At 40.3% G+C, this 24,662-nt stretch overlaps 1 protein-coding gene across 1 annotated transcript in view; it reads right to left on the reverse strand.

Annotated features, from left to right (window-relative positions):
- Positions 1–24,662, reverse strand: part of kcnt1a (potassium sodium-activated channel subfamily T member 1a) — a 42,878-nt gene that overhangs the window by 13,892 nt on the left and 4,324 nt on the right. Inside the window, exons 3-16 of the mRNA XM_085279980.1 lie at positions 18,416–18,495; positions 15,922–16,069; positions 14,475–14,522; positions 14,140–14,188; positions 13,424–13,483; positions 13,057–13,131; positions 11,343–11,426; positions 10,544–10,638; positions 9,183–9,363; positions 8,941–9,105; positions 8,678–8,814; positions 2,592–2,655; positions 2,359–2,467; positions 707–815 (exon numbers count right to left, since the gene is read on the reverse strand). Coding sequence (XP_085136106.1) covers positions 707–815; positions 2,359–2,467; positions 2,592–2,655; positions 8,678–8,814; positions 8,941–9,105; positions 9,183–9,363; positions 10,544–10,638; positions 11,343–11,426; positions 13,057–13,131; positions 13,424–13,483; positions 14,140–14,188; positions 14,475–14,522; positions 15,922–16,069; positions 18,416–18,495 — 1,404 coding nt within the window. The remainder of the gene's footprint in view (positions 1–706; positions 816–2,358; positions 2,468–2,591; positions 2,656–8,677; positions 8,815–8,940; positions 9,106–9,182; positions 9,364–10,543; positions 10,639–11,342; positions 11,427–13,056; positions 13,132–13,423; positions 13,484–14,139; positions 14,189–14,474; positions 14,523–15,921; positions 16,070–18,415; positions 18,496–24,662) is intronic.

Below are 24,662 nucleotides of genomic sequence, written 5' to 3' on the forward strand. Positions count from 1 at the left end.
TGCATAAGAAGACATGTAAATTGGATTTCTCACTCTAACTTTCATATTTCTGAGTAAAAGGAAAAATAACTTGCTCGTGACGATTGGTAACTCCTGATCCCCTTTTATTTCCCACTGCAGCGCCATGATGAGCTGCATGTCACTAAAACCTAGCGTTTCACACAAAACGCCCACACAAGCGAAGGAAACATGCAGAATGAAATACGGTACGTTCAGGTACATATTGTTACACTTGTGTGGAAAATGTCTGCAATTTTAAAAATTTAGAATAGAAAATACACAAGCTTTTTTTTTTCTGAAGGGTTGACAGGAACACAGCAAGCACTAACTAAAGCCTATTTATTCTTCATTAATGCTGTTTCCCTTGAGCACTGAAATCAGCTTTTAAGCGAGATCTGTTTGCATGCTGTGAAAAAATCATTTTCCACTGGAGTGCTTTTCATACGGCGCTACAAAGGAAACACATGCTAAAAAAATCAATCTCGGTGGCGGCTGTTCTCTCTTTTGGTGCACTCTCTCCTACATCCTGCTGAGCTTCACAATGAGCTGGGACTTTTGTCTTTGGCTTGGCTTTCTCACCTCTCTGTGGCAGCTCCATGGGCCCTATTTATGCATCAGCAGACATGAAAATGTGAAGAAATTTGAACTTTGCAGTCTCACTAAGGAGTAATCAAACAGCCTGAGGAGGTTTTGTAGAAGAACTGACCGTCCACGGGAAGTGTGTACAAGGAGTGTAACCAAAGTGGAGGTGGCAGGACAAACACAGTTGAGAGCCAGCATGGCGTACTTGAACTCTTCCTCGCAAACAACATGATCTGAAAATGAAGAAAATAGTTGATCAGCAGAGCCGAGAACTACTCACAGTACTCTACAACTTGCACTAATGTTATAATGGGGTGATTATATTATGTGTCACTGTACAAAGTTGTATCAGCCCCATCATCACTGCAAAGGCAAGTATATGATAAGGCTTAGCCAAGGTCATGTGTGCATTTACTTGTGTGCACAATCAGAGCTGTCTTACAGATTTGTATTTGTTAACAAATACACTTAACTCCCCAAATTCTTGCTAAATCACAATCTCATTAATTTTTACAGTACATGCTGGTGTTATGGGGAGTTACACATTTATGCCGAGCTAAGCTAATCAACTCTTGGCTTTCGCCTGACATTTAAACCTGAAATAGCTAACTGTATGGGCAGTTGTTAGGTGTAAAAGAACAAACTGGAAGGTTTATAAATGTCTGATTACCACAGACTGAACAAAAGCTACTGGTAAATAGACTCACTGGCCATTTCATTATGTACACCTAGCTAGTACTCGGTTGGACCTCTTTTTTCTGAAGTACTCAGAACACCCATCTGGCACCAGCAACCATGTCATGTTCAAAGTCACTTAAATCAGCTTTCTTCTCCATTCTGATGCTCACTTTGAACTTCAGCACGTCGCTTTAACCAAACATGCCCCCTGAGCCAGGGCGACCGTGGCTCAGGGGGTTGGGAATCGCATCTCTAACCGGAAGGTTGCCGGTTCAATCCCTGGGCTCTCTGTCCTGGTCGTTGTGTCCTTGGGCAAGACACTTTACCCTACTTGCCTACTGGTGTTGGCCAGAGGGGCCGATGGCGCGATATGGCAGCCTCGCTTCTGTCAGTCTGCCCCAGGGCAGCTGTGGCTACAATTGTAGCTTGCCTCCACCAGTGTGTGAATGAATAGTGGTATTGTAAAGTGCTTTGGGTGTCTTGAAAAGCGCTATATAAATCCAATCCATTATTATTATTATCCACTAAGTTGCTGCCATGTGATTGATTAGCTGCTTGTGCTAACGAGATGTTGAACAGGTATACCAAATAAAGTGACCAATGAGTGTATATGAAGGGAAAGAAGTGGGCTGTAAAATAATTCCCCATTTGCTTTTTTTATGGGCAAAAAAATAATTTCTGTTATTTTGTCTGAGCACACCACCACAGTGCATTTTAAACCACACAATCAAGCTTTGATTTAAAGTTCAGACTTTAATTCAAGGGGTGAATAAAAGGGTTTAATAAAAGTGTTGCACTAGCTGTTTAGGAATTACAGCCATTTTTATATATAGTTCCTATTTAGCCAGATGTCCAAAGGTCATTGGACTGATAAACAGTTTCATGGTCAGGTGAGGCCTCTCCCCTCATTATTCCATATCAAATAAAGCGGATAAAAACTCTCAGCTTCAGTCGACCTTAACTGTTTACATTTAAATCCACCATGATGATGTACAGAGGCAAAATTACAAAACAACTGTGTCATTGTCCAAAAAGTTACTGACTTGACTGAACATGTATTTGCGTGATTGCTTCATTATTTCATTTAGAAACTCTCACCTGCAAATTTAACATGGAACTTATTTTCAGGTTTGAGTATCTGGACATATAGGGGACAATTTGGAGCAAAGTCTTTCACTGCCCAAGCTCTCAGGATGGTCTGATGGTCCTGAGGGGGGAAACAACAAAAATTATGCAGCTGTCTCTGTGACAGACAGCATTAATTTCTGAAAACTCATAAATCAGAATTACAGCACAGTTCATAATTTGTCATTTGTTATTTTTTGTCTTACTGCAGCCATGCGATCCACCTCGTTACGGCTGCTCAATATGAAACAAGCCTCTGCATCATCCATTCTGCAGAATTGTGACAAAATTGACAAATTATTAAATGTCATGTTACACAAAAAAACAAAACAGCGGCAGAGAAAATACAACCCACAAAAGACAAAGCTGAAATGATAATAGTGAGGCGAGACAACAACAATCTTTGATTGAATTTTCAGATTAGCATTGCTCGCTTGCAGGCAGACAAAACAAGCTGAAATAATATATACTGTATACTGAAGGTGCTGAGAATATGGAACTGATTTTGCATATGATTAACAGAGCCAAGAGAGTGCAGAATGCAAAACAAAGTGTGGGAGGATTTGAAACAGTGCCAGATGCAGAATATAAGCTCTACACGCCCAGTCCTCGACTTCTAATTGCTCTGTCAGAAACCTGCCAAATGTATACAGTGAATTTACACAATCCATTACATCAATGTAATTTTGATTTGAATAAAGTTAGGACATGCCGTATGGTACAGCTGTACAGTCAGCACAGGACTGAGAAGTGCCAGGGTGTGTTTATGTTTACAGTTATTAATTATTATTATTAATTATTAATAAAATGTTTTCAAAGATGGCAGCTATGGTGGGGGATCCCCTGAATTTGCTCTCTAATTCTTATGGTTCTTTACTTTTAATGGAGGAAAACACATTACATAAAAGTTGCAGATTGATATGCATAATTTTAACTGAAATAAATAATTGAACCTATTCAACCTGTCTATAAAATCAGTTTTATCCATTCCCACTTCTCCACCACCACGCAAAACCAAATAGCTGCCGAAGAAGATCAAGCATAAGACTGTAGAACTGCACAAGGCTAGAATGGACTACAAGACGACAACAAGGTTGGTGAGAAGGTAACAACTGTTGATGTGATTTAGAAATGGAAAAAAATATATATATAACTTCTCCTCCTCCCCTCACAATAACAGGAGACCTGTTTTCCTTCCCTCATCCCCAACTGGTCGCGGCAGATGGCCCCGCCCCTCCTTCCAACTGTCAGCAAAGCGCTTGCTCATAGGGGATTATATGATTGTTAGGGTTTTCTCTGTTTTCCTGGTATTATTGCGGAGTCTTTAACTTATAATATAAAGTACCTTGAGGCAACTGTTGTTTAATTTGGCGCTATATAAATAAAACTGAACTGAAGTCACCACTGGTAACACACTATGCTGTGATAAACTGAAATCTTGCAGTGCCTGCAAGGTCCCCCTGCCAAAGAAGGCACACGTACAGACCTGTCTTAAGTTTGCCAGTGAACATCTAAATGATCCAGAGAGAGCGCTGTGGTCACATGAAACCAAAATCAAGCTCTTCAGCATCAACTCGGACTTTGAAGAAAGATTAATACTAAGTATGACCCAAAGTCATCCTCACAGTCAAGCACAGAGTTGGAAAAATAATTTGGGGCTGTTTTTCCATGACCTTGACCCAAAACATACTGCCAAGGTAACAGAGGCGTGGCTAAAGAAGAAGCACATTAAGTTCATATAGTGGCCTAGCCAGTCTCCAGACTTCAATCCTATAGAAAATCTGTGGAGGCAGCTGAAGCTTTGAGTTGCCAAGCAGCAGCCAACAAACATAAAGGAGAGAGTTTCTGGAAGGAGGAGCGGAACAAAATCCCTCCTGTCTGCAACTACAAGAAACATCTTGCTGTCGCTGTTGCAAACAAGGGTACCAAGTACTAAGTTATGTTTTGCTTGAGGATCGAATACTTATTTCACTCAGTCATATGCAAATCAGTTTCTAACTTCTATGTAATGTATTTTTTCTGGATTTTGTTTGATATTCTCTCTATTAAAATTCAAATGAAACTACCATAAAAATCAAAGACTTTTTTTGAGGTAAGCAAACTTACAAATTAAGCAAAGCACCAGATAATTATTCCTTTATATCCTTTACTTTACAGGGAGTGCAGAATTATTAGGCAAATGAGTATTTTGTCCACATCATCCTCTTCATGCATGTTGTCTTACTCCAAGCTGTATAGGCTCGAAAGCCTACTACCAATTAAGCATATTAGGTGATGTGCATCTCTGTAATGAGAAGGGGTGTGGTCTAATGACATCAACACCCTATATCAGGTGTGCATAATTATTAGGCAACGTCCTTTCCTTTGGCAAAATGGGTCAAAAGAAGGACTTGACGGGCTCAGAAAAGTCAAAAATAGTGAGATATCTTGCAGAGGGATGCAGCAGTCTCAAAATTGCAAAGCTTCTGAAGCATGATCATCGAACAATCAAGCGTTTCATTCAAAATAGTCGACAGGGTCGCAAGAAGCGTGTGGAAAAACCAAGGCGCAAAATAACTGCCCATGAACTGAGAAAAGTCAAGCGTGCAGCTGCCAAGATGCCACTTGCCACCAGTTTGGCCATATTTCAGAGCTGCAACATCACTGGAGTGCCCAAAAGCACAAGGTGTGCAATACTCAGAGACATGGCCAAGGTAAGAAAGGCTGAAAGACGACCACCACTGAACAAGACGCACAAGCTGAAACGTCAAGACTGGGCCAAGAAATATCTCAAGACTGGTTTTTCTAAGGTTTTATGGACTGATGAAATGAGAGTGAGTCTTGATGGGCCAGATGGATGGGCCTGTGGCTGGATTGGTAAAGGGCAGAGAGCTCCAGTCCGACTCAGACGCCAGCAAGGTGGAGGTGGAGTACTGGTTTGGGCTGGTATCATCAAAGATGAGCTTGTGGGGCCTTTTCGGGTTGAGGATGGAGTCAAGCTCAACTCCCAGTCCTACTGCCAGTTTCTGGAAGACACCTTCTTCAAGCAGTGGTACAGGAAGAAGTCTGCATCCTTCAAGAAAAACATGATTTCCATGCAGGACAATGCTCCATCACACGCGTCCAAGTACTCCACAGCGTGGCTGGCAAGAAAGGGTATAAAAGAAGAAAAACTAATGACATGGCCACCTTGTTCACCTGATCTGAACCCCATTGAGAACCTGTGGTCCATCATCAAATGTGAGATTTACAAGGAGGGAAAACAGTACACCTCTCTGAACAGTGTCTGGGAGGCTGTGGTTGCTGCTGCACGCAATGTTGATGGTGAACAGATCAAAACACTGACAGAATCCATGGATGGCAGGCTTTTGAGTGTCCTTGCAAAGAAAGGTGGCTATATTGGTCGCTGATTTGTTTTTGTTTTGTTTTTGAATGTCAGAAATGTATATTTGTGAATGTGGAGATGTTATATTGGTTTCACTGGTAAAAATAAATAATTGAAATGGGTATATATTTGTTTTTTCTTAAGTTGCCTAATAATTATGCACAGTAATAGTCACCTGCACACACAGATATCCCCCTAAAATAGCGAAAACTAAAAACAAACTAAAAACTACGTCCAAAAACATTCAGCTTTGATATTAATGAGTTTTTTGGGTTCATTGAGAACATGGTTGTTGTTCAATAATAAAATTATTCCTCAAAAATACAACTTGCCTAATAATTCTGCACTCCCTGTATATCTGGGCTGTTCCTGGTGTGGTTCTGTCTATTGAACACCTTCATCTTTATCACCTTTGTCACAACTTCACTGAAAGAATCCCTGTGAAGTTTTTCAAACAGCCGTACATAAATCAAGACTGTATACGATTACCACAAATATGCAAATTAACTGTAATGCGCTGTACAAAATTCCTGGATTTATCGCTTAAGCTTGGCTGCAGCTCTGCATACTGGATATTTGTCAAATTGGACTTGTATGAGAGGTACGACATAAATAAAATTCAACTGAGTCATAGATGTCATTATGGCTACAAAAATAAACCTGACTTGACATACAGATTGACAACAAGTTTTTATGCCTTTCATCATTGTTACAATGTTCCATAGTCTCCCTCATGAATCTTTCACAACTCCAAAGTATCAGAAGAATGTGAGACAGATTATGTTGCCTTTCTTCAGAAGAGCAGTCCCTCTATCGGTTCACTTTCAAAAGGAATGAGTATAGCTTGAATGAATAATTACAGTGTTGTCTGAGTATGAGGCCAAACAATGGCTCTGACAAGCCTATTTACTAAGAAAAGAAGAAGAGAATATCAGGGTAATATTAAGGATTGGTAGGACAATAGTCTTTTAAGTCCTACTGACAGTTTGCAAGAATTATCAGTACCTTTCCCAGAATGTGAAATATGAACTTTTGGGAGCCACTGTAGATGATTTAATTGGAAACAAATGAGGTGCAGATGTCAGATGATAAAAGGAATCCATAAAACTGTCTTTATGAATATGACACCAGTACATTATTATATTTTTAACATAACCAATCAACAGGAAACCAAGAAAGACAAACAAACTGAAAAAAACAGCACACAGAGCTATTTGACTGAGAAAAAAGGGGAAAAAGACAATTTCAACAAAGGTCAGTCTTGAAACCATTTCATTTTTCAACTTTCTCTTTCAATATCTATGTTATTCTTTGTAATGGGAAGTTTGACATTTATCTTAACATCTTAACTACGCATTTGATCCAAGCTGTATTTCCATTTGTTCATTTTCATTCTAGTAGCATTCTTTTGAAGTCAAGCACAAATACTTTGGGGCCCAATTGAATTTATTTAGAAATAAAATTCTCACATCACTCTGACCTCTTCTCAAAATGTTTTCTCCCTTGCCAAACACAGTGAAGCAAACACAATAAAACAGTATTTTATTATGACTATGTTTACACTTACACTTAACCACTTATAGTGGGTTTCTAAGGACTGCATTAACTAATAATATGGGCTTCAACAGCTCAACTCCCATCCTCTCCCCTCCCAATATTCATTCTGTGCTTTAATACTATTCTGCGAACTCAGTAAAGATTACACAATGATTGTAAAATTTTATATAATAAAGCAATTTTTAGTCTCCCACAAAATGAGCACCAACATGGCGCATTTCAGTAAATGATGGACAGTGTTCCAAACTTTTACCACGTCCCTAATCAATGTTATTGACTGCAATTTTCCTTCATTTCATTGATGTTTGTTGGCATTTGTGTCAGAAGCAGCTGTGTAGCAGGCAGAAGATGGATGCAAAAAGCAGGACTTGGAAGACAATGGGTAAACTTAAAAGCGGCTAAAATGCTAAATTTACACCAAGTACAAAATAATGCAAGTTAAAAACAAGAAAACCAAAACTTCTAGTATTCAAGGGAAATATAGAACTAGGAAAAATACAACAAAGGACAAAAAGGAGACTGAGGCTTTATATACAAACACAGGATAACATGGAAACAGGCAACAGGTGGGAAAACAGCTGAAACTAATTACAGATAATGAAAGAGGGGAAGCAGAATTGAATACAAAACACAAGAGACAAGAGGTTCCCAAAATAAAAGACCAGGACTAAGGAGACAATAAACTAACAGTGTGGGGAAAACAAGAGGGACATGAAACCATAACACCAAAAGAAAGTGCACCAGGCGTAAGGAAATAATAAACAAGATTGTAGATTTGTCTGGAGATCTTGGTCCTGTTGCACGACCCAGTTTGAGCCCAAGTTTTAGCTGTTGGACAGATGGCCTCACATTTGGTCTCATCTGTGCAAAGGGCATTGTTTCAGAAGTCGTGTGGTTCAGATGCAACTTGGCAAACCCGCTGTGCTATGCTGTGCTGTTATGTCGCTTTCTCCCTTCCAAAGAAGCCAGACTTGTTCAGTCTTTTTCTCATTGTACTGTCATAAACCTTTACATTTAACATACTAGCTGAAGCCTGTAAAGTCTGAGATGTAGCTCTGGGGTCCAGTTTCTCTGAGAATTGCACAGTGTGACTCCTGAGGCTGTTGCATTGTTTTAATTGTGTTAAGATTAGCAAACTGACAAAATTTTGTAGAGGTGTTCTAACTTGCTGATGATCAGTTAATCAAGTACATTTGATTAGCAGGGCTAAGTGTTACTTACCCTCTTAATTCCTATTGGAAGCGGGAAGGGTGTGATTAGTTTCTAACAGGACTGCAAACAGTCCTGTGAAGAGTCTCTTTTTTTCACAGGATTATATATTGGAAAAAGTCACAGTTAAAGTATAATCTAGTTATAGGAACTGTAACTTACTTGGCTCTAAGCAGATCCTGATCTTTGAGGACAGACCCTTGCAGATAGATGACTCTTTGAGACCACAGAGGGATCTGCAGCACCCTTCGCACCTGGAGGTCCATTTCAGTTGGGCACAGGATCACCACATAGTAATCCTTGAAGATTATGTAAGAACCACATCAGTATCTCAAAAGAGGAATTTCTATGTAAATGGAGACACACCATGTCAGTCATTATCACTTGTAAGTAAACCTCGAGCACGTGTATGTAACGGTCGTTACCTGCAGTCGTGGATGAGCGTAGAATTCATTGAGAAAGTCCATGAGCAGGTCTATTTTGAGTGCGCTGACACACAGCACAACATGTTTCTCTGTCTGTGCTCTGTGGCGGCTGTAATTCCCCCCAGACTTCTGTCTCTCCATCCACAGGTAGATCAGCTCTTCAAACTGACAAGCAGCACGTGATGCAGAGGTCACACGAGGAAATGTAAATGGATCCAAAGATTATTTCAGTATCTTTGTACCTGAAGAGGCAGCACCACCAGGGCCACGCAGATCATGATGACTACCAGTAACTGGGAAGGCCATATGCGGGGAGTCACATCTCCGAAGCCCACAGTGGAGAAGGTGACAATGCAGAAGTAGAACGAAGTGAAGAGGGAGAGGTTTTTGCCTGCTCGTTCCAGGTGCTGAATCCCACACGTGCTGTATACAAACAAATACGAAGTCAGCATATACAGCTACAGCATGTAGGTTGGTTATGAACCTGGACATAGAGGCCACAAGGAATAGATAAATAAATATGCTGTATTAACAACTAAAAGGTTTGTTTAAATATTAATAAAAAATAAACATTAAGCTTTTGTTTGTCATTTTGACTTCATAACTGATATTTTAATTCATTTTGAGCATTTCTCAGCTAGCAAAAATGGTTTGGATCACTCTTCACCGTTACAATTATACTTTAACCAGTAGTATAGAGTAGAAGAAATCAAAGCACAAAGCTGGTGGGTGCTTTTCAAAGTTTTCACTGTAAATTCTCTTCTTTTAAAGCTGTTGCATCAACCTCCACTGTATAATCTGACAATGTCTAAGTTCCTGTACGGCTATATCACTGAAATGTGATCTCATACGCTTGTTTTGCACTCGGCTGCGGCAACGGTGTCACATTTACCAGGTCACAAAAAGCAAGAGTATACAGCAAGCTGAAATAACACAAAAACACGGTGGATGCCAGGAGATGTGACGTCAGCTGTCTCACTGTGATGGCATCAGCCACACATGGATAAATCAGTGGATTTGTTTACTTTATTAGTTTGTTTTGCAGTTTTCTTCATTAATATAATTATGATTATGATCTCAATTGCTAGTTTTGAATCATCTGTATAACATGATTTTCATATTTTTAATTTTATGGCCCCATTCAGAGTTAAATAAAGCAGGGTATATTTTGGAGTCCGCCTGCCTTGTGATTGGCAGGTCGCTACCATATGAGCGCACAGAGTCACTCGATTTCTCAGTCAGAGCCAACCATTGCTTGTCACCTCTGGTTTCCAAAAACCAAGACGCTGATGGTGAAAATGCTCAGCTCCAGGCTTCAAAACAACAGTTTATAAACATCTCACATAATCATGGTTACATCTGTGTTTTACGTACTGTCTATGAGTTTAACTACCCTGCAGTGAACTAAACAGCACTGTCAAAGTTATGCTCCCATAATATTTGGAATTATCTGGATCACCATTTTTAGTATCGCTTAGTAATTATTAAAAATATAAATAAAAATCTGCACAGTTCTTTCACATTTTAGCAAACACAGACAGAAGCACAATATGTCACCACTCTGAACAGAATGGTTTTACAGTCCCTGCAGAGGCAGGCTCACCCAGTGAAGACGAGGCAGAGCAGGGTGCAGATCAGAATGAGGACCTGGTTAAACATGGCCGAGTTGGTCCTCTGGATCGCTCGATGGACATCGTTCTACCATAAACAACATACAGCAGTTATAGTTAAAAACCTATTCATTTTCTTCTGCTTATCAAATTCAGAGTTATAGGGGGAGGCTGAAGCCTATCACAGCTGTCACAGGACGAGGGTACACTGTTGTAGGGTTAATACACAGAGACAGATAATAGGTCACATCTAGAGTCAATTTAGGATCTCTAATTAATCCAACCCCATGCATGTTTTTTGGATTGTGGGAGGAAGCTGGAATACCTGGAGCAAACCCAAGCAGACACAGTGAAGGCATGCAATAGGACCAGTCTGGATTTGAACTAAGCTCCTGCCTGTTGTGAGGTGACAGTGAGTACTACCACTGGACCACTGTGTTTCCCAAGGATACAAATGCTTATAATCAGTGACACTGCGTCTACCCCTGTTCCATTTAATTGTGAATTCGTTTAGCGGTTGCAGATGCTTCTACTCTTGTATGCTCCCCACTGCAGTCTGCAGAGCAACATGATAAAATGCACACAGCACTGAAAATAATCCCTAATGAGCTCCCTCCTGTGTGCAGCACAAACAGAGCAGAACCAAAGAAGGATTTTTTGTTGTTACAGTGTGGATGTCGGGGAGTACGAAGGCCTTTATAAATCAGTGCAGTTAAAATGTCTGAAGTAAATCAATAAGCTGTTGAAAACTGGTCATTAATAGACAAAATTCAGTTAACTGCTTTGACTTACGATCATATTCTCCAAAGCACATTTGGCCAACCAGCAGTTGAGAAACACAGGAATGAAAATGTTCCTTATCGAGGGCCAGAAAATCTGAGGAGAGGTAGAAAACACTTCATTTCAGAGTTTTCTCAAACAATAAAAATCTCACAGCAGTGGGTCATATGTCTGCAGCTTAAACGTGCTACCTGTGAAAATTAAAACTTTTAAGTATTATTGTGTAACGTTTTTATACCCAGAATCATTAAAGAGGAATACTCTGCACTGTCTTAGTCAGCTATGATGTTTGTAGTTCTATCTTCTCTGTCCATGTAGCTCAGTCTGCACAAAATGTCAGTGTTACCTCTCTAGTACTTGTTGTAGTTGAGCATTTTCATATAAGAGCTAATCAAAGCAAGCATGCAGCATTAATTACAGCAAGGGCAATGATTTGAATGTTGATGACCCTCTTGTGACAGGCAGATGCACACTTGTCCTGCACATTGATGTAGTTTGGCACCAACAAACTAGCCCTTAATGAAACTTGTTTTATCTTTTAGAGTAGCAAGGCCAAGACTTCTTTAAAGAGACAATTCTGCTGAGCTTGAAATGATTATTTTTTTCTGGCCATCTGGCCACCACAAATCAAGGTGCCATCCATTAGAAAGTACACCCTCTTTAGATTCTATCTATCTTAATATAATAAAAAAACATTATCTTAAGAACAGATAAATACATTTGGAGTAACAACAACATGACAGTAAACCTAAGCAGAAGAGTGTGTAAAAAAATCCAGTACACCCTACCAATCGGACCTAAGAGGTTAAGTAGCAGCCAGGTGCTGATTAAGAGACCATCATTATGCGTGAGTACACCTAATGAGGGTATTACAGGAGCAGAAGTTTTTGCAGTTTGCTGGTCCAGAGCATTCAGTGTGCTTTAACACAATACGGAAGACGAAAGAACTCAGCAACCATCTTTGAGAAGCAACTGCTGCTGCTCATCAATCTGGGAGGGAGTATTACGTCCATCATTTATACAATGCATACAATCCTTCATACAATGAGAATGATTCTTCAAAAGTGGAAAACATTCAAGATAGTAACCAATCTTCCCAGAGGTGGACATAGCATAACACCTTATACCAACTATCAAATCGTCACAGTAGAGGGGTGACGATTTGTTTATTTTGCAGCAACAGGTGCTGGCGACCTTGCAGTCTTAGAATCAACCACAAACTCCTCTGTATAGCAATAATTCCAGAGGCCACATGTTTAATGAGCTCAAGTAAAGCATCAAATCTATAACAAAGTTAAAAGGGAGTTTTTCCTTTCCACTTTTGCCAAAGTGCTTGCTCATAGGGGTCATATGATTGTTGGCTTTTTCTCTGTATGTATTATTGTAGGATCTACCTTACAATATAAAGCGCCTTGAGGCGACTGTTGTGTGATTTGGTGTTGTCTAAATATATGGAATTGAACTGAATTGAATTAAAAGAGCTGTGCATAAATAAACTGCAAAACTCAGTGAACTGAAGCAATGTTGCAGAAGAGAGTGGGCTAAAATTCCTCCACATCAATGTGAGAGAGTGATATAATCATATAGAAAATGGTTGCTAACTATTAAAGTTATTGCTGCTAAAAGTGATTCCACAAGCTTCTGAATCATAGGATGTGCTTAATTTTTCATGGAGTGCTTCTGCATAATAAAGCACATTTCAGGGTTGTCATGGTAAAACTTTTACCGTAATGATGAAGGGAACTGTGTTGATCATCTCTAGAAGAAAGGACACCTGGAATATCTGCTCCCAAATGTTCCCCTAAAAGTAAAAACAGGCACAGACTTTTAACACTTTCATCTGTAAGCACACAAAAGACAGTGAGTCACTGCAGAGATTCATTGTTGTCTGTCACCCTGCAAAACCACTTATTCCTTCACCTCAGCCATATCCTGCAATTACTGTCTGTCTTTAATGTAGCCTTGACAAATGACTTGGTCTAATTGCACCACTTATGGATTGTCAATCTAGCACATTGTAAGTGATTAATTGTACAGAATGCATTAATCATGTTTGAAGCCAGAGTGCTTTTTTTTAGCACACTCTGTCTTACCTTGTAACTCAGATACATTAGTAACATAGTCTCCAGGAAACTAATGATGGCCACAATCACCTGTGCAAAAACAGGATATAAGACATACTTAATTATTTACAACAGCGTTGTCACAAATAATCTTCTAAGAATGACGCTCACCATGTTTTCACATGACGATCAGACATTTATGGTTTGCATTAGACAGTCAAATATTTGGTCAACAGCACAATTGAAAGCAGAGATGGGATCACTCCAGTTGCAACACCTGTCAATATGCTGATGTTCTGACACACGACCCATGTAGTCACTGCTACACTGTTACCTGATCGTGTGAGTACACATGGGTCGGAGAACCCCCGTCTTTAAAAATCGGCCATCATTTTCAACTACACACCTGTAAAGTATCTTGAATCTTGCACGGTTGTGACGCTATGCTGTTGAAATCTGTCCACAGACAGACAGACAGACAGACAGATATACAGAGAGACAGACAGACAGACAGATAAAGACCTGCCCGAGAACTCAAAATGGCTTTGTGGTAGTTCCACTTACAGAAGATGTTTCCAGGACAATTTGTCACAATGACACACACATGCACGCACACAGACACTCACAAGGTACAAACTGTACCAGCTGTGCCAATGAGGCCGGCAAACACACACACAAGTTTATGCAACTCAGTGAAAGTCATTGAAAGTTTTGCTTTATGTGCTCTTTCTTCTCTTGTGACTCACTTGAATGGCCCAGACAGGAAGCTTCCTATCCACCCAGAAGATCAACTCCCTGACAGAGAGAGCACACAACAGTGACAATTGTACTACATTTAACAACAAATTCCCTCCAAATCAAAGAAAAATTGTACATGATTGGTGTCTATACCATCAGTGACAACGTGAGATAAACAGAAGACCAAGCTGGCAGGGATCTATTTACATAAATGTTGATAAAAAGGGAAAATCCGATAATGAAAACACCGATGGCCTGCCAGAATAACTAATAAGGTGAATGGAAGAAATGAGGTATCAGACCAAACAAAGAGCTGAAAGAAATCACACCTTTTGCTGCTTACCAGTTAATTTCTCTGTCCTGCACTGAACCGTTCCACTGACAGTCGACACTGTGGAGTAGTGATGATGGTAAGGGAGGAAGGCAGCAAAATAGCAGGAAGTGAAACATGAACATGGGAGGATTTCTGCAGCTGAACTAGATCGTAGACACGTCAGTTTATTAAAGCAAAGTATGAGTTCCTAAATCTTCATACTGAATTAAAATAGAATGCTAGATCTTTTCACACTTTTTAAAAATTTTAAAAACTTAAATATGAAACATACATTTATTTATTAATGATCATTTGATTTGTGTAAAAATTAAAGCACACAACAAGCCAATTAATCAAGTTAACCACCCAAAGGAGCTGGCCAGCTCCTCATAGATAACTGTATGGAAAAGAGAAAAGGCTTCCTGTTCTGTCCTATAAGCAAATCTTTGCTTTATCTATTGGTCCTATAAGACATATCTTCAGTCATCAAAGTTGAACCTTTGTTATATTTCTCATATAACAAAACGCTTTTATACTCACACCTACAGCCAATTTAGAATCACTGGAATTAGTATTAAACTGAAATGCCTGATGTTTGGACTGTGGGAGTAAGCCAAACTAATTCTGGGAGAAACCATGCAAGCACAAAGGGAACATGCAAAATCCACACAGAAAGGCCCCACACTGCTGGTGGAGTCAAGCCCAGGAGCTTCTTGTTCTGAGGTGACTATCTGTGGAATCAAACTCTGATTACCAGTTATTCATGGTCACAACAGCAGATAGATAAAGCACAGCAAAAAGTTGATGGGGCAGACACTGGAATGAGACATTACCTCTACAGATCACCACTGACTGGCCTAAAGTTATCTAGAGTCACTGAGAGGCGACTCTAGATGAACAGATGCAAACTGGGAGGTCTGCACTCGTTTGCGTGTAGCAGCTCTAGAATTGGCAGTTTTACACATAATATTTATTCAATTCATAATAATTTGGTTTTTAAAAAATGAGAAAGGGACCACTTTCATGAGTAAATCATAGTATGTGACATTTAGGTCTTATGATGCGTACAATAGATACAGTATCCTATATATAGTATCGCACATGAGCATGCTGTGTCATCTAAATGACACCAAAGGAGGCTGCTGTTGCTGTGATTACGCAGACTCCAGGGCTTCTAAATAGATATTATGATCCCGACCTGTGGAACAGTCCTCCTACATATAATATGCAGAGCAACCTTAACCAGTAACCTTATATTCAGTACTCAGTACTCGGCATTTTATTTGCAGTTTAGCTTCTTTTTTCACCTTTTTTTGTTGCTTTCCTTTAAAGAATTAATCAACTGCAATGGATGAATAACAAATCTTAACATTATAATTGTTTTTTTCATTTTTTGAGAGTGTTGTGATAACATTGCGTTAGAATGTGCTTGATAAAAATCCTCGACTTGACCTGAAAACCTTTATTTTAAACAAACCATTTGTTGTTGCCACTGGGAGCGTTTTGCTGTGCAGCGCTGTGGCTGGCGCCTGCGCTCTGAGCGGGGTTGTCTGTCATTACTCTGATGATGTACAGCAGACAGGTGAGCAGCTTCAGGGAAAAGTTGAACACACGAATCCTGAGGCCTGAAGGCAAAAGAAAATAAGATTTGTATAAATAAATCTTATTTGTAAGTAAGATTTATTGTGACAGTGTGTACATAGGCTTTCCTGTGTTTAAGTTTAAACTGTATTTAACACAGTGTCATTTCTTCAGAGTAAATCTCTGACAGGTAAGGAAAAAACATCTGGGATTCTCCACAGGTGTTCTCATACAATGGTGGAAATAATCATTTGATCCCGGGCTGAATTTGTAAGTTTGTCTCTAATTTTTAAAATATTTTTATAATTTTTATAGTTTTTTGGAGAGAGACAAAACATCAACCAAAAATCCAGAAAAAACAAATTACATGAATTATATCATTGATTTTCATGTCAGTGATTCTTAAGCAAAGTCTAACTTAATACTTGGGGGAGAAACTTTTGTTGGAAAGCACAGCGGCAATATGTTTCTTGTAGCTGGTCACCATGTTTCACACATCTCAGGGGGAATTTTAGCCCACTCCTCTATTTTCAGAAACTCTCTAAATCCTTTAGGTTTCGTGGTTGCTGCTTGGCAACTCAAAGGTTCAGCTCCATCCACAGATTTTCTCCAGGACTGAGATTTGGAGACTTGCTAAGCCACTCCATCACCTTAATTTGCTTCTTCTTTAATCACTCCTTTGTTGGCTCTGTGGTTTCTTTTAAGTCACTGTCATGCTGGAAGACCCATCTTCAGTGTTCTGGCTGAGAGAAGAGATTTTATGGTACACTGCCCAGTCCATTGCCCCATTAATCCGATGAAGGTGTCCATCATCGGATTGCCCCAAACAGCCCCAAAGCACAACGTTTCCACCTCTGTGCTTGACTGTGGGGATTGTGTTCTTTGGATCATATTATTATTAAATATTTCATTCAAAATAAGACACACAACTACAACGTCGGAAAAGACCCAGGGAAACCGAGTTGACGATAGAAACCCTGAAAACCACAAATTCCACACCAGAGTCTCAACTCTCGCGGCTTAAGATGGGCCTGTACATGTGCCCAATTGAGCAGGGGACATGGCCTGTATTTATATAGCGCTTTTACTAGTCCCTAAGGACCCCAAAGCGCTTTACATATCCAGTCATCCACCCATTCACACACTGGTGATGGCAAGCTGCCCTGGGGCGCACTGACAGAGGTGAGGCTGCCGGACACTGGCGCCACCGGGCCCTCTGACCACCACCAGTAGGCAACGGGTGAAGTGTCTTGCCCAAGGACACAACGACCAAGACTGTCCAAGCCGGGGCTCGAACCTGCAACCTTCCGATTACAAGGCGAACTCCCAACTCTTGAGCCACGATCGCCCTGCAGGGTGCAGCAACATATCAATCTATATCAATTCCTTACAGTGTAGTAGTATGTTACCAGTGGAGTTCTTGGTGACTGTGGCCTCAACTACCTTAAGATCATTATCAAGCTCCACCCATGTGGTTTTGGGTGATCCACCACCTTTCTCGTGATCATCCTATGAGGCAAGATCTTGCATGGAGCTCCAGACTGAAGGCGACTGATGGTCATTTTATATTTCTTCCATTTCTGAATAATCACACCAACAACTGTAGCCCATTCCAGCCTTGTGCAGGTCTACAATCTCATCCCTGATGTCCTTTGGCAGATCTTTGGTCTTGCCCATGGTGGTGGAGCAGTTGGAATGGATGAAACAGATTCTGTGGGCAGGTGTGCTTTATACACATAATGACTTGAGATCAGGACCATCTCTAATTGCTTGGCTGATTTTTTGATTGATTGCAATTGACACATACTACCAATCTGCAGGAATCAGAATAATTCTGGCTGGGTTGTAGAGGATCAAATACTTATTTCACTCAGTGACATACAAATCAATTCACAATTCTTCATATAATGAGTCTTTTCTGGATTTTTAATTGATATTAAAATTAATATATAACTACCATGAACATTTAAAACTGTTCTTTAGAAGTCAGCAATTTACATATTCAATCATTATTTCCCCTTCTTTACACATTTGGGTCTTATTATGCACAGCTAAGGGCAGGGATAGCTCAGTAGGTAGAGTGGTTGCCCCATGATCGGCAGGTCGGGGGTTCGATTCCCCTTAACAGCTACCCTGAGGTACCCCTGAGCAAGGTACCGTCCCTACACACTGCTCCCCGGGCGCCCAATGGCTGCCCACTGCTTCACTGAGTGAATGGGTTAAATGCAGAGAGCAATTTCCCCACAGGGCTCAATAAAGTACAATAATGTACACACTTTCTTCTTCTTCTTTCTGGGTTTGCTTTTGTCGCGTTGCCCTTTAATGTGCCCTTTCAATTAAGCAGCACTCATCGTAAGAACATGAGATGGTGGCCGGTACCATCCACTTACTTGATCTTTGGTTTTTGATGAAGAAAAGCTTCAGGCGCTCCTTGAAAGTGTTTTCGTTCACATAAAACTCTACCTGCACCCTAACAGGTAAGAGAGGGAGAGAGACAGTCACACAAGAATCAGCAGCATTAACAGAGATACGAAGATGTTTTTCAAACCGCATGAATATTCATAATGCTGTTTTTGTAATTATCTGCCTGAGGAGAGTTATGTAATTATCTGTGTCTGATTTAGTTTCCAATTACATGACAGGACTCCTGTAGGCCACGCAGTTTCAACTGAAGAAACCAAAGAGCAGCTGCTAGAGTGGAGCATCATTTTAGCCAGGAGTGAAGTTAAAAGAGACGAAGGTAAATATTTTTGCACATTTTTTGTATGCAAGACAACAACATTCATATTTTAAAAGGAAAAGAGAAGAGAACAGAGCCTTTTTTTTCTATTCCTCTGATATCATCATTAAAAAGGTCATATAGTAGATGGGAACAGTTTATGCAGATATCACTGTGTCAGTGACATCTATCAGTGGCATTGCTAGATTTCCATATCAGACCAAAGCATGTTTTATGATGAGAAATCCAACATCCAGAAATGGAATGAAAAGACGCGCTTGTGCATAAATGAATATTAGATTTGTTTCTGCACCATCCCACAGAAGGATTACACATGTTGTGCGAGACATTGTGCACACCCGTTTGTATTTGCTATTAAGAATGATATAATGAAGATGAAAATGTATATTCATCAGTGACTCCTTTACAAATTAACTGTGGTTATTGAGAAAATATCTTGAGTGTGAGGAGATTCATTTTTATTCTGGTATGCCTTAGTAACATTTTCAGTATCTCTCATCCTAATCCTGTTGCTGCTCATATTTATGCTAAATTAGAAATCACTGCATCTCCCCACACAGCTGCGTTTGTGCACTCTCAAAGCTGTCAAAGACTGATCCTCCTGCATCCCTGTGACAGCATCAGCCCATCCATCAGGTTTTGATGTGGAGGTCCAATCTAGTTTGAGTGCCTGTGACATTTTTTTCAAACTGTCGTGACTCCCAAGGAAAAACAACACGGGCACAATGAGAACATGAAAACTCCCAAAAAGAAGACACTTCAAATGTAAGACCCTGTTGCCAACAACTGACTGCCTGTGCTGTTGCTACTGTATCGCTTGGCTTATTACTCGTGCCAGCTGGTGAGATGCTTGAGTCAATATAGTACTGTGCAAAAGTTCTGAGTCACTCCTATTTTCTTATATTTCTCTTTGAAGGAGGGAGACTTACAACTTCTTTAAGGTTGTCTTGAGGAAAGGTTCACCAGACTTTCTGAAGGTCTTTCAAAGTTTTTCTTGCTGTTTTTTCACTAATTCACATTGTGCCTACACATACCAGAAGCAACAAGGTGATTCCCAGAGAGCTCTTAGCTAAACACTTGGTATATATCTGAGGAAACGTGTTGCAGAGGAAACAAGGTTTGAAGAAACTGGACAGTCAAGTCCAGGATAGCTGAGGATAAAATCAGAAGTGGCAGGTCTAATGAAGTACCTATAACAGATGAACAGTATTTTAAAGTCATGTCATTAAGAAATAGGGAAGGTAAATCCAGCAAAGACCTGACAAAAGACCTGGGAGTTGCATCTAGCCCTTCCAATTATCCATCTTCCAATTATCCAATGAAACCTTATCAGAAATGGTCTCAGTACAAGGATGGCTGTCAAGAAGACATTCTTAAGGAAGCTGTTTGGCAATAGCTTCATTTTTCAGCGAGGTGATAATCCCAAACACAGTTCAGTAAAATCATACCACACAGTGAAAACTAAAACACACCAGGATCTGCTGAGAATTGGCCTCGTCCTATCCTGGCCTCAACATTATTGAAGCAGTGTGGGATCATATTGACAGAGAAGGGAACAAAAGGTGGCCAATATCCATAAAAGAGCTTTGAATGTCCTCCAAGAAGCCTGGAGAACTATTTCTGAAGACTACATAAAGAAATGACAAGAAGGCTAGGCTAAGCGAGTTGAGGCTGTGCTGAAGTTAAAGGTGGTCAAACCAAATATTGACTTTTGTTAGAATTCTACCAACTCTGTTTTATCTCATTTACCTTATTTCCATCTATGTTTGCACAACTCAATAAATCACTGCATCTGTTTCTCATTTTCCTAGTAAAGTATTAGGAAATGAAGAGTGACTCAAGACTTTTGCACAGCGCTGTATACCTCATCAAATTATGCTAAATCCAAACTAGCTGGGATTAGGAGAGATTCCTTGGGAAAAAGAATCTCGCTTGTAAGGGGCTGGATCTTAGCTGAGCTGACACGGGCTGAAAGATGGGAAGAACCGAGGACAGCACAAACTATTACAGGGCTAACACAGAAAGAAAGGCAACCACCACACACTCTCACATCCACATGTCCATCCAATTTAAAACCACAAATTAACTTAACAAGCATGTTTTTGGACTGAAAGAGAAAACCAGAACACCAGGGGAAACCCACACAGGTAAAGAAAACAACAGTGAACCAGGAGGTTTAAAAACAAGCTTCTTGCTGTGTGGCAAAAAGAGAGAAAGTGCAAAAACTCCTTTGATCGCTATGAATGAAAGAGAATTTCAGTGCTGTCTTTGCAGTACTATTTTCTGATGCATGGGCATGGGAAGGTATGAAAAGGAAGGCATGAGAGAGATTAGCAGGATTTCAGAAAGGGTGAAAAACTGCAACGCTTCACTGATGCTCCATTAATCTCAAGTTTTGGCTTGTGGCTGAAAGGATCACAGTGGAAGGGAAAGGGCGGTGTGGGTTGTTGGATGCGGCACTAAAATGGCTATTACAGTTCTTCACGACACTAAAACTACATCACAGTGATGGAAACCCTTCAGTGAAAAAAACTGAGAGAACCGCTCTGCGATGAGAACTAAAAACATCTGTAACATGGGGCCAGCAGCGGGACAGAAATGGGCTCTGGAGGCAGAAACACTTCAAATGAGAGGCTGTGCTGTCGTATATGAGAGTCCTACAGATTGATCTCTGTCTGTGTCTGTCTGTCTGTCTATCGCGTCCTTATACCCTCCCACGCATACATAGGCCTAATGGGTACAAGTAATGGCCCTTAATCAGCTCCTGTTGAGCACACAATTACAAACTGAAGAGGTCTGATATTAGTCATACTGCAGTGTCACGTCGGAGTTTCAGGCAACAAGACGCACACTTCTGTGACCAATTAGATCTTTTTAAACGCTTGCTTGTGGCTCAGCGAGTGTGTGTGTGTGTGTGTGTGTGTGTGTGTGATCATTGCCTCGCTTTCATTAAATCAATGCAGCTCGAGGGGTTCATCAATAACAGCATAGACCTGTTGCTTCCAATCCAAAAGGCCCATTCATCAATTGACAGAAAATATATGGATTAATATATATGTAAAAAGTCCTCAAGCAAAAAGTCCCAAAAATCTTACAAACTTTCAGTTAATTTGTTTTTTCTTCTCATTTATGTGACACTAAGCTGACTTTTAAATTACCGCTAAAACAAATCAATTATTGGTACGACTGAAACAAAATGTACAAAGATTCAGTTCATGTGCGTCTCAGCAGTCAACATTTGCGCGTTTTCGTGACTGAAGACCTTTCCGTTTTCGACTACTTTAAATACTTCAAATTCGCGAGTGGGGGTTTTCACACTTGAACAAAAGAAGTACAGGAGTAACTGAGAACATAATAATCCACAATAGCGACCTTAAGATACCGTTTTACTTTCTATAATAGCAGAAGTGTCGATGCGTAAAGAAGAAATGACTTTCTGATCCTGGCCCCTATAAATAAATAAATAAATAGGAAGGTTTTTTTTGTTTGTTTATTTTTCCACTTCTTATCAAACTCCTGCTTATCTCCTAATAACTCCTAATACGTAATAACTACGACTCTTCCCGCCTGAAAATAATAATTCACAGCAAAGAGAAGGGGGGAAAAAAGCCGTGGACAGCATTATTCTCCCGCCTCTTTACCGGCGCATCCACTTCCATTAACATTTGGACATCGTGCGCACTTCGGAGGGTAAATTCTCCTCTCCGCGTGGCCCTACCTCTGCCCGGCGTCACCACTACCAAACGTGTCCGACCTCCAGGTTGGGATGAGGATCTCCGGATCCATCGTGCAGGACACCTGTAGCTGCGTCGTGCAACCAGTTTGAATTCCTACAGATGACCAACGTGCCTCACTGCAGCTCTAAAATACCAGCGCAGCACTGCCGGAGGATGAACTGATTTTAGCTTTAACTTATGAAACGACACGATAAAGATAAGAAGATAAAAATAAGAAACCATAGACGAAGCGGTTTTTTTTTAATATATTTTATTTTCAGATGCTTGTTGGAGTATTTTTAGAAATATATTCCCGCAGCTCGTTTTTATTTTTTATTTTTTCCCTTCTTTGCGCGGGCCTGTTGCCACAGCAACGTTGCTTTGACAGGAATAACCCTAACTGCTGCTGCTGCAGCATGGTCCTCTCCAGCAGCACAAAGCTGTAAACATTCACTGTGCCATATCAGAGAGATTGTCAGATGAACTCGGATTTGTTTTAATTTGCTGTTGGCATCAGCAGCATGTCAGCAGACTACCCTCAGCCTGTTGGAAGGAAGTTTTCATGACTCGGAGCTCGTACAGTCTCAATGAATGTGCCGCCTTACCGTCTGTTCTTCTGTCTGATCATGCTAAACACAAGTTGGTGATGACGCTCGCTTTGCTCTGCAGGATGTGGTGGATTGAGACAAAAACAGAAAGATGATGCACTTTTACAAAAAGAAAAATGAACAGGCAGTGCAGATGAAAGGAAAATCAAGAGGACTGATCTGGCAGTCACCCTCCCTTCAGTCTCCCACCTCTTTGTCTCCTCTAAATTTGCGATGTCTGAAGTACTAATTTATAGATGACCTTGCCCCCAGCAGTCAGTGCTTTTGAAAATAGGAGGAAAGGCCATCCCTCTTGAACCCCCTTTCGCCCACACCAGTACAGCCACTCAGTGTGGCTTCTGAGTTGCACGTGAACACCCTTACATCACAGCCTCTGCCTGTAAGACACCTCATGGTGTTCAGGATCACAAAGTTTAGATAAAAATCAGGTAGGGGATAGTCAAGGCAGGGCAGTCAAACATAAGGCTCGGGGGCCAGAATTGGTCTGGCAAAGACTCCAATCCAGCTCAGTGGAAGGCTTTGGAAAATCTAAAGGGGGGCATAGATCATGAACGTTTAACAGTATTTTCATGTTTTACAGCTTTTTCTATTAATAAATAACTTTATCATAGCCATTTATACTACTTTAAAAGTTACATAATAGATAAACAATTAATATCTACTTTAGATATTTTCTACTACAGACAAAACAAGCTTTAATATAACACAAGACAGTCTGGGCAGTGGACCTTTTCTGTTGTTTTACACATTGATCATGTAGCAAACTGAGACATATTTTTGAAATTGGACTCAGTTGTGGCAAATTATGTTGCCACTACTGAGTGTTGATTCCTTTAGAAAGGAACCTTTGAGTGAGGGATGATTCCCCAGACAGATGTGACCGGTGACATTTGGGGTTTCAAGACACAGCTCTTGACTTGACCACTGGAACGCTAACCTGAAGCATCAGTCCCCTATAAACAACACTATCTCCTAAGGACAGAAGATGCGCTCATTTGCAGGGACAGAACAGAAAAAAAGACGGGAAACCATTTAAATAGGAGCTGGAAAGGTTTGGAGCTTTCTCGAAGAGAAAACGAGGATAGCTGTGAGGACAGCTGGAGAAAAGGTCATCTTTGACTAAAAGCATTGGCAGAGCTTGTTGTTATTCCTCATCAAACAAAACAGATATGACAAATATTACAAACAGCTCTACAGTCTGAAATGCTTGCTGCTGCTGTTATCACTTCTAAAATTACATCTGATCATACCTCTCCAGCGGTCCATCTGGAGAACACGCGATTATGCACTGAATAAACATCCCGAGGACGTTTTAGCTTTTTAGCTGACTTACCCAAATTATGAACGTCAATTCACTTCAAAACGTTATGCTGTAAGAGAAAAAAGAGTGCCTAATTCTTATTCTTTGAGTTTGTGCTTAAACTAATGAAGAAGGTCTCTAAATTCCCTAAAGTAGAATGTTTTTTATTCTCAGGATGGAAACCAGTGAAGCAGATCTCAGAAAAACAGAAGCATCACACACAGATGCTGCAGCTGAGTAGAGCGCTGAAGGCAGAAGATGAGGAAAGACAGA

This window comes from Mchenga conophoros, linkage group LG7, assembly GCF_057382185.1.
Source record: "Mchenga conophoros isolate Kocher_MC1m ecotype Shallow Benthic linkage group LG7, M_conophoros_male_GT1.1, whole genome shotgun sequence".
NCBI classification, from domain to species: Eukaryota; Metazoa; Chordata; class Actinopteri; order Cichliformes; family Cichlidae; genus Mchenga; species Mchenga conophoros.